The 10,434-nt window shown below is 47.4% G+C and overlaps 1 protein-coding gene across 2 annotated transcripts in view; it reads left to right on the top strand.

Moving 5' to 3' along the window:
- Wipi1 (WD repeat domain, phosphoinositide interacting 1) overlaps nt 1–10,434 on the top strand; it is a 39,636-nt gene that overhangs the window by 4,455 nt on the left and 24,747 nt on the right. For both annotated transcript variants that reach the window (XM_031354551.1, XM_031354550.1), the window contains exons 2-4: nt 893–975; nt 2,835–3,004; nt 10,319–10,415. In XM_031354551.1, coding sequence (XP_031210411.1) covers nt 893–975; nt 2,835–3,004; nt 10,319–10,415 — 350 coding nt within the window. The remainder of the gene's footprint in view (nt 1–892; nt 976–2,834; nt 3,005–10,318; nt 10,416–10,434) is intronic.

Genomic DNA, 10,434 nt, shown 5'->3' with positions numbered 1-10,434 from the left:
CAGTGTTGCACAACCAGGGACCACCTGTCCAGGCATGGCGCCACCTACAGCAGGATGAGTCCTCTCTCCTGTCACTCAGTAATCAACACAATACCCCCATGGGCTCACCAGTTTCACGGGCAGGCATTTTTCTCAGTCAAGAGTCCCTCCCTCTTCCTGGAATCCTCTGTAGCTTCTATCAAGTTGAGAAAAAAAAAAGCAGCCTACTTTGGTTTACACCTTCCTTTTATCTATGGGTTAAGATTGGGGCTGGGGTGATAGCTAAGTCGACGAGAGGATAGATCCGATCCCCAGAATGTGCGTAAGGTTAGTGGTAATAATAACGACAATTAATTAATTAATTAATGGGAGGTGGGAATTAGCAAATCCCTCCCTGGGGCTGGCTAGCCAGGCAGCCTTGCCTATTCACTGAGCTCCCTTGACGTGTGGACACACCCAGCACACACCCCTAACCCTGTATGTGCGTGAACACACACACACACAGACACAGGCAAGGATAGTAACTCATCCTCCCGTCAAGGTCTTTCCCCCAAGCATTGTGGAGATGCAGATACAGAGACTTCCTAAACATTCCTTTTCTCCTATGCTTGCCCAGCTGGGAAAACATGATCTGTGGGAGCTTTAACATTTCCCTTGGTGACAGAGCCCAAGCAGCGTCTGTCTCTTAAAAAGTCACCTTTGACCTTGTCCCTTCATGAAAGTCTGCCAGAGCAGGCTTTGTCTTGAGTGAGTTATCAAAGATCTGAGCCCTGAAGTACGCCTCACAGCCCCCGGGGACGGGGATGTGGTATCTGCAGTCGCCCTGAAGTCAAGTGGTTACCTGCACCTCACAGCCCCCGGGGACAGGGATGTGGTATCTGCAGTCATCCTGCACTTTCCTTATCTTCTGCAGATCCCTAGCGATTGGAACCAAGGCCGGTTACAAGCTGTTTTCTCTGAGTTCTGTGGAGCAACTTGACCAAGTCCATGGAAGCAGTAAGTGTGTGTGTGTGTGTGTGTGTGTGTGAAGGATTGTTATGGGGATACAAAATCCCCTGTCTAGATGTTAATCTTTCTCTTCCCCCCCTCTTCTTAATTTTCTTCCTTTTGGAGTCTTGGGGATTGAGCCCCATGGCCTCTTAAAAGCACTGGACCACCAAGTTTCCACCCTAGTCTCCACCCTAGCCATAGACTTCAGACTTGGAGCCTCTGATTTCTGTCTTCACCACCAACCTAAAGAGCCGGTGTCGTGTACTTTTGAATACAGGCCATTGTCTCATCTTGTATAAAAGCCACAATGGCGCTCTTATTGAAATTTGACAAAAACTTGGGTAACATTTTCTTCTTTGTAAGAAGAAAGCCCTTGTTTGAAATCATATTGTTGATACTTTTCTATATATTTGTGCTCATGGTGATCAGTTTACAGCCTTGTCAACGCAAAGGGCATCTGTCGCTTCTTTTTGCTGTCAGTGCCTCTGTAGCCTGGTCACACCGTTCACTTAGCAGGGACATGTTTTATATGTTTGAATGAAGTAACATGAGCATATCGACATAACCCATATTGGAGATGTTGAAGTATTCTAGTGAGCGTGAAAAATAATTCCACTCAGAAATGTGACTGTGACTTTTCTCAGGGGTAATAATTTATGCTGTTGCCATAGTGACTAATATTTCACCTCTGTGTTTTCTGGAAAGGACGTGCTTTGGTAAATAATAATTGGGACTCCTAATTTATTTATATCGTATTTACTTTTGATCTCTGTGTGTGACAGTGATGTGTGTGAGAGAGAGGGTGTAGCCATTTCCATGTGCCCATCTCTACCCTCCACCTTATCTGAGACAGTCTCTTTGCTGTCTGCCATTGTGTATCCTGGGCAAACTAGACCATGAGCTTCCAGGGATTCTCCTGCCTCAACCTTCTGTCTCATAGAACACTGGGGTTACAGACCTATGCTACAACATCCAGCTTTACATAGGCCATAGGGCTTCGAACTCAAGTCCTCTTTATGCAGAACAAGCACCTTACCCACCGATCCATCTCTTGCACCCTTGGCCCCTCATATATTTGCAAAATGCTGTTATTGTCATGCCATTTGGGTGAGTATTTTACTGTGTGTATGTTACATGTCATACTTATGGTGGGATTTCCTATAAACAAACAAGAAAGACACTTGACAGGATGGCCTCAGAAAGACACCAGAGGCCTGCCTGTAGTAATCTGGAGGTTTACTGCTGTCCTTCCCTCCTGAGTACGGAAGGATTTTCTTGCACCACGTATGGTGGTGAACACCCATAAAACCCAGCATTCAGGGCCTGGAGCAGAAATATCGAGAGTTCAAGGCCAGACTGGGCTATTGAGCAAAATTCTGTTTAAAGAGGGAGGGCGCTGGCAATGTGACTTAGTGGTAAAGTTGTTCAGTGCCGGGCTTCACAACCTGAGTTCATTCCCCAGGACTATGGTGGAGAGAGAACCGATTCTTGCAAGGTTTCTGCTGACCTCCACTATGTGTGTTGTGGTATGCACACAAATGCACATATACAGTTAGTGTGTGTGTGTGTGTGTGTGTGTGAGATGAGCAATTATACCATGTTATGGAGTTCAGGGTGGCTCTGGAGTCTTAATCGTTAGCATATTCTTTGCTTTAGGACTTTGGGAGAGTCCCTGGGAGTGTTATCCCCAGCCACAGTTAAAGCTTGTTGTTGGGGCCAGGATGGGTCATTACTGATAAAGTGCACCCAGTAGCAAGACCCAGATCCTACTGTAAACTAGCCTATGTGGCACCCAGTGTCACAAAGGCCAGTCTTTCTCTCAGAGGACATCTGTGTGACCTCATTTCTGCCCCTCCCCTCCCCAGATGAAATCCCTGACGTGTATATTGTGGAACGCCTCTTCTCCAGCAGCCTCGTTGTGGTGGTCAGTCACACAAAACCTCGGCAGATGAACGTGTACCACTTCAAGAAAGGCACTGAGATCTGTAATTACAGCTACTCCAGCAACATTTTGTCTATTCGGCTGAACCGACAGGTGAGGAGATAGGACATCCTCCCCCAACCCCAGGCATCCAGCCTTTTGCTGATTGGAGCAGAAGAAAACCATCTCTAAAGATGAATGTCTCTGGGTTGGCTAAATGGCTCACCAAGCCTGGTCAGCTGAGTTCAATCCCTACCACTCACAAGGTGGAAGGCGAGACCTGACTCCTCAAGTTGTCCTCTGACCAATGCATACATGCCAGACATGTGTGCACACACAGACAGAAATAAATAAGTATAATCAAAACTTTTAAGATGAACATCCTTGAGGTAGAGCTCAGTTGGTGGAATGCTTATCTGGCACATGCCAAGCCCTAAGTTTGATCCCTAGCACCCACGGACAGAGCAGCATGGTAGTGTGAGCCTGTGATACCAGGATAAACTCAGGAGGGAGCCAGTGATGCCCACACTCAGGAGGTAGAGGCAGGAGAATAGAAGGCCATCTTTCTTGGCAAGTTTGAGCCTGGCCTGGACTACATGAGACCCTGTCTTTAAAAAAAAAAAAAAAAAAAAAAAAAAAAACAAGTCTCTAAAGCAAGAATCAAGTGCTGAAGATAATGTAGCAGATCTTTTAACAGCAGGCTTGGGATCATGGATGAAGAGCATCTCCTCTGTGCATCTTCCCTAGTCATTCTGGCTCATGTTCTCTCTCCAGCATGGCCATTGCCTGGCCAAGCTCACTACCTCCTCTTGGGGCAGGCCAGCACCTGTACCAATAGGTTGAGTCCGTCTGTCCTACGAACTGCCTCCAGACATCCTAAAACTGAGGAAGAGCTCTTCTGGTCTTGGCCCTAGGCAGTGAGATGTGTTGCACGCCACGGCCTTGCCTCTAAGAATGGCATACCTGAGACTAGGGTGTGGTCCCCCTGGGTTAGCTCTTAACTCAGTAGATGAAACTGACCCTCTCCTCTCAATGCGGGCCTTCCTGGTCGGCCAGCTACTCAGCCTCACGTCTCTGCTTTTGTAGCTAACACTCCCCCTTTCCCTGCCACACAAGGGAACCTAGGACATCATGCATGTTAAATGAGAGCCTCTCACTGAGCTAGATCCACAGTTTCTCCTGCTAGCCCAGAGTTTTCATTGCTGAAAGGAACTACTCTCGTCTCGAATATGCAATATGCCTTTTAAAAGCATTAACACTTAGGATGTGTTTGGTGTGTTAGCACAGTCTCCCTGGAGTGACTGGGTTTTACATCCCATGAGAGCAAGGATGTTCTGTTCATTGCTATGAAACCTGATGAGAGAGAACTCCTGAATATTTGTTTCCTGCCTAAACTGTTAAATAAGTGGATAAACCAAGAGGCCCTTCCTGGGATATGCAGAGTTACCTACTCTATTCAGTATTCTCAAGAATGGGCAAACTGGTATTTCTTAAGGGCAGTGCTTATCTCCTCTTCTTCCTCCTCTTCTTCTTTCCTTCCTCCTCCCCCTCCTTCTTTTCGAATATAAACTATTAAGTGCTAATTAATAACTTTTAAAACATATTTATTTTATGTATGAGTATTCTCATACATGTATGTATATGTGGGTACCGCATCTGTGCAGTGTCCAAGGAGACCAGAAAAGGGCGCGGGATCCCCTGGAATCGGAGTTCTAATATTTGTGGTTTGCCATGTGGTTGTTGGGAACTGAACTCAGATCCTCTGCAAGAGCAGTCAACACTCTTAACGGCCAAGCGGTCTCTCCAACCCTATGGTTGATTTTTTTTAAAATAACGAGACCAAATCTTTTCCTAAGTCTCTGAGAAGGAAAAGACTGGTTGCTCGAGTTCTGTTCTGTTGCTGAGATGGTTAGCCAAGGCTAGCCTGGAACTCAAAGCAAACTTCCCCAAATGCTGCCATCACAAGAGTGAGCATCACACCTGGCTCGTTGCTTTAGTCAGTCAGCTCTTTTGACTGAGGATCCACTGCAGTTCATAGAGAACGGCCACAGGAATGGAAGGTGGAAACTGCCAGCGGCAAGGAGCAGGTAAAGGGCAGAAGGGAATCCTGAGGGATGTCTGAGGAAGAGAAGGGCCGGCAGCTGGAGAACTTCCTACTTTGAGGGATTTTAAATGGGGTTCTTGGCTCAAGTGTGTCTTCAGGCCTGTTGCAAATTTTGTTGCACAATCCTCCATTTTATGAATAGTAGTATCCACCATACGACAGCCACACGTCTGTCCGGGTACCTGGCCGGCTTTTTAAGAGCACATAGTCAAATGACCATAACCAGAGCTGTCAGATAGTACCCGTGGAGTTTGCTGCTATGACTTCACGCTTCCTCTCAGGTTGTCTCATTAGCATGAGGCGAGGAAGGACTGCTGTGTCTGAGTCTGTCAGACTCTAGGCAGCCGCACCTCCACTCCCCGGAGCACTCACTAACTTCAGGCTCTCACCGCCATCTTCTAGAGGACAGGGATGAAGGCAGCTACACTCTCCAGTTGGTGCCGGAGCTAGCAGCATGCCCGAGCTAGCAGCTGTACCTTCACTTAGCCAATGGTTCTAAACCATCCTATACAGTTTCCCAACCATAAAATTATTGTCGTTGCTACTTCTTAGCTGTAATTTTGCTACTGTTATGAACCGTAATATAAGCATCTGATATGCGACCCACAGGTTGAGAAGCACTGCTAAGCCCTTTGTCTCCCAAGGTGACTTGATGCCGATGGGGAAGGGGTCTGGGTTTTCTTTTCTTAAAGATGCCAGGCTTTGGACTTAATCTTTGGCTTAGGTGATTCATCTGCCGCAAGGAGGTCTTGCAGTGCCTGGGAAGCCACCTGCTTAGGGGAGAGGCCAAGGGCACAGGGTAGGCGTGTGTCTTAGTTAGGGTTTCCATTGCTGCGAACAGACACCATGACCAAGGCAACATTATGGCTTATGGGTTCAGAGGTTCAGTCCAGTATCATCAAGGCAGGAGCATGGCAGCATCCAGGCAGGCATGGTGCAGGAGGAGGTGAGAGTTCTACATCTTCATCTGAAGGCAGCTAGGAGAATACTGACTTCCAGGCAGCTAGGAGGAGGGTCTTAAAGCTCACCCCTACAGGGATACACTTCTTCCAGCAAGGCCACACCTACTCCAAAAGGCCACACTTCCCAATAGTGCCACTGCCTGAACCAACTGCCACCCACCACACACAGCATGGATTCAAACCACCACAGCATGTGTGGCAGCATGTGTGGCATGCAATGCTCTACACAGCATGCTCTATAGTAATCATTCTGTCCGTATCAGGTCTTCAGACATGTGGCTCCTTTCTTTATTTTTTTATTTTTCACATTTTTTTCTTTATTTATTTATCTATTATATTTAAATACACTGTAGCTGTTTTCAGACACATCAGAAGAGGGCATCAGATCTCATTACAGATGGTTGCGAGTTACCATGTGGTTTCTGAGATTTGAACTCAGGACCTCTGAAAGAGCAGTCAGTGCTCTTAACCACTGAGCCATCTCTCCAGCTCATGTGGCTCTTTTCTAAAAACAGAGAAAGTGAAAGATTTGTATAAGAAGTTACAAAGGAACAAAAACTCATGCTTCCGAAAAGGGCCTCCTAGTGCACTCCTGTAATCCTAACACGTGCACTCCTGTAATCCTAACACGTGCACTCCTGTAATCCTAACATGTGCACTCCTGTAATCCTAACACGTGCACTCCTGAAATCCTAACACTCCAGCAGCCAATTCGGGAAAATTACCCATCAGAGGATAGCCTGGGCTACATAGAGTGCAATTCTGTCTCGGAACAAACAAATCAGAACCCTTGTTTTCAGGGCCAGGAATAAAGCTCAACTGGCATATGAGTGCCTGCCTACCCTGCACGGAGCGCTGGCTCAGTCCCCTGCACCACAGAAAGCCAGGTGTGATGATCCATGTCTGTAATCCCAGCCACTGGGGAGGTAGAGGCAGGAGGATGAGAAGTTCAAGGCCATCCTCTGATATATAGCAAACTCGACGGAAGCCAGGACTGCAATGAGACCCTGTCTCACACAAACCAAAACACATTAAAAAAAAAAAAAAAAAAAAAAAAGACCCAAGGGCTAGGAGATAGTCTGCTGGGTAGGCATCCCTGTGCTGTATGTACTAGGAGACAGATAGTCCACTGGGTAGGCATCCCTGTGCTGTACCATAAGGGCCTGGGTTGAACTGCCAGCCACCCATGTAAAAAGCTAAACATGGACACACACACACACACCACACTTATAACTCTAATGCTCTGGGAAGCCAGAGAGTAGAATATTGCTGGGGTCGGCTGACCTCCAGCCTAGATGAAAACTTCAAGCTCCAGATTCAATAAGCAGCCCTGACTGAGCAGGACGAGATGGAGTGTGGTGGCCAGAGGGACATGCCATTCTCACACACAAGTGTGCATGTGCCTCAGTAGTAACCTATTCACAAAACCCTTCTACATATGCAGAAAGGAAAGATGCTCAGGAATCCTGGCATGTACCATTTTCAGTTAATGCCATTCCTGTTACGTTTGATGCAGATGTGTATTTTCTTGCCATAAACTAGAGGTCGTTAGCTTTGGAAGCGTTGATGGTTGTTTAACCATCTGCCTCCTGTTGTCTGACTGACTGTTGATTGGATTGAAGCCTTTGAGGCTACATTGTGCAGATTCTTTAACTGATAAAAAGGGTTAGTTACCTCTAAAGCATAGGATGAACGTCTACGTGGGCTGGGGATGTAGTTTTAGTTGACAGAGGGTTTGCCTCGGATGCTGGAAGCCCCAGGTCAGGCTCCAGCATCACAGAAGAGCAGAAGCGGCGAGATATGCCTGTTACCCCAGCTCCGGGAAGTGGGAGTGGGAGACCCAGAAGTTCAGAGTCATGCTCAGCTGCATAGGGAGTTCGTGGCCAGCCTGGGCTACCAGGTGAATAGTCATGATCAGCTGAAAGCAGTTTGTCCTTGTCCCAGAAGCCAGCTCTTGTGGGACTCAGGACAAGGACCTCCTCATTCTCTCCCTGCATTTCCTGTTTCCCTCCCTTTTTCTTTTGGTCTCTGGCCTGTGGGGTCCAGTGTGTGACCCAGGGGGGTCCAGATGATCAGGCCACAGAGCCAACAGCACTGAAATTATGTTGCTTGCATCAGACTAGCCTGAAGGCAGTGACGTTCCTACAGGATGCACCTGTCCAGGGCCTCTCTCTCCTGATGACTGGGCGCTCTGCTGGAAGGGGGTGCCAAGGCCTGTCAGAAACTGAGAACAGAAACAAACACAGAAAGGATAAAAACAAACCGTGGTGTGGCTAGCAAGTAACCAGGTGACTGACGACTTTCCAGAGACGTGGCAATATCTGTCACCCATCTTGAAATTTTATTTTAAAGTGGGTTTTTAAAAACTGTTTTCTGTGTATGAATGTTTGGCCCACATCTATGTGCATGCACCACATGCATACAGTGCCCAAGGTAGACAGAAGAGGGCATAAGATTCCCTGGAACTGGAGTTCAGGACAACTGTGCCATGTGGGTGCTGGGAACTGAACCTAGGTCCTCCACAAGAGCAGCAAGAGGCCTTAACTGCTGGACCACCTCTCCAGCCCCCCTTTTTTTGAGTTTTAAAGCTTGTGTGTGTGTGTGTGTGTGTGTGTGTGTGTGCATATATGTAATGGAAGATGTTGTGCCTGTGCCCCAGAGAACATGTGAAGGTCAGAGGACAGCTTTGTGTGTGGAGTTGGTTCTCTCCTTCCATCTTTATGTGGGTTCCAGGGGTCAGACTGAGGTCCTCCGACGTGAACAAGTCCCTTTTCCCACAGAGCCATCTCACTAATCCCAACTTTGAAATCTAGTTAGAATTTTCTTTACTTCTCACACAGCTTTAGCACTGTTGCCAGAGTTTTAATTAAAATAGAGAAGAGTGGCTGCAGGTGGAGTCTGGGTGCAGGGAGGGGCAGGGTGTGTCTCAGCATTATTGTCCCAGCTTCTTAGGCATCTGAGGACCATGAGTTCAAAACATGTCCGGGCTACAGAGTAAGTCCGACGCCAGCTTTAGCAACTCAGTGAAACCCTGTGTCAGAATACAAAAGACAAAGCGGGTTGGGGATGTAGCTTAGTGGCAGAGCAGCTGCCTATCACATGCAAGACTGTGGGTTCACTCCCCAGTAGAGTTCCCGTTATTGAGAACACGTGACTTCCCTGGAGGAGGGTCTGCAGCCTTTTTATATTGTTTGGTTATTCTTTCCTTCCCAAAGATGAACTTCAGATTCAAAGTATCTGACCGCAAAGCAAAGCCTCACAAACTTGAGTGTGCATAGTTATCTCTTAGGTCTTTTTCAGAGACACCTCAAATCAGTTTCTAGGAAGAGTCTAAGGATTGGTCCTTGGGGGAATTGATGCTCTTCCAGGCTGATCAACGCTGGCCTTGGGGAAGCTGAGTCAGGCTGTGCTGGGGAAGGGGCAGCTACATGGGATATAGAAAGAGCTGTTGAAGCGAGTGCCCTCCCAGGACCTCCCCACAGCACCCCACCCCTCCACTCGCACAGTGCTCCATCCTCATTACAGTGCTTTAAACACAGAGTGCCACCTTGGGACGAGGCTCTGAGCCGAACAGGCATTTGGTTGAAGAGGAAGAGAGTGGTTGCCGTAGTGGGGTGAAGAACCCTGTGAGAGGAGCTGTGCCCCAGACCTTAGGGGTGGGAATGGGGGAGCTGGAGGGATATCTTCATGGGGGCTGTGGGTTGTGGGGAGTGAGGTCTAGAGAGGCGAGTCTAGAGAAGAGTGGGAGGGAAAAGGACCTGGGATGGGTCATCTCAGTAAGGGTGTCAAAGGTGTTGGACTAGATCTCAGCTTTTCATATCTTGAAATATTTACACAGACTTTACCAGATCTGAAAAAAAAATCTAAGAGTTCGAGCATCATTGCTCAAACTTCACAGGGGCATTTTTTAATTAGTGATGCATGACCTGTATGGAAAGAAAGGGATAAAATCTAAGATTTGGCAATGCAGAGAGTATAAAGAAGCCTGCGTAAGAGAGAGAACTCAGTCACTAGCATTTAATGTGGGAATGGGACGGAAGAGATTCCCTGGACAGTTTTATTCTAAGGAGAGGGGAGGAAGGAAAGAGGGAGAAAGAAGAGAAGGGAGGGAGGGAGAAAGAGGGACGGGGAGGGGGGAGAAATCAATTAGTAAAATTTAGGATCTCATATTTTAAGCATCTACTCAACTAAGTGGGCTGGGTCTGTTTACACCCATAAGCAGGACCTTCAGAGGGCTACGTTAACCTTCTTCCTCCTTTAGGCATGGAATCAAGTGAAGGCTCAGAGGAAAGTGAGCAGGGATTAGCGGGGTCCCTTCTCATGGGCTCTGTTAGAGAGGCTGATGACTCTGTCTGATTACAGAGGCTGCTGGTCTGCCTGGAAGAATCCATCTATATCCACAACATTAAAGATATGAAGCTACTGAAGACCCTTCTGGATATCCCCTCAAACCCAACAGGTGAGTCCAGAAATAGATC

Source organism: Mastomys coucha, unplaced genomic scaffold (genome assembly GCF_008632895.1).
Source record: "Mastomys coucha isolate ucsf_1 unplaced genomic scaffold, UCSF_Mcou_1 pScaffold5, whole genome shotgun sequence".
Classification (NCBI taxonomy): Eukaryota; Metazoa; Chordata; class Mammalia; order Rodentia; family Muridae; genus Mastomys; species Mastomys coucha.
The sequence above is the reverse complement of the archived record's forward strand: the minus strand, read 5'-3'. Positions and strand labels throughout refer to the sequence as shown.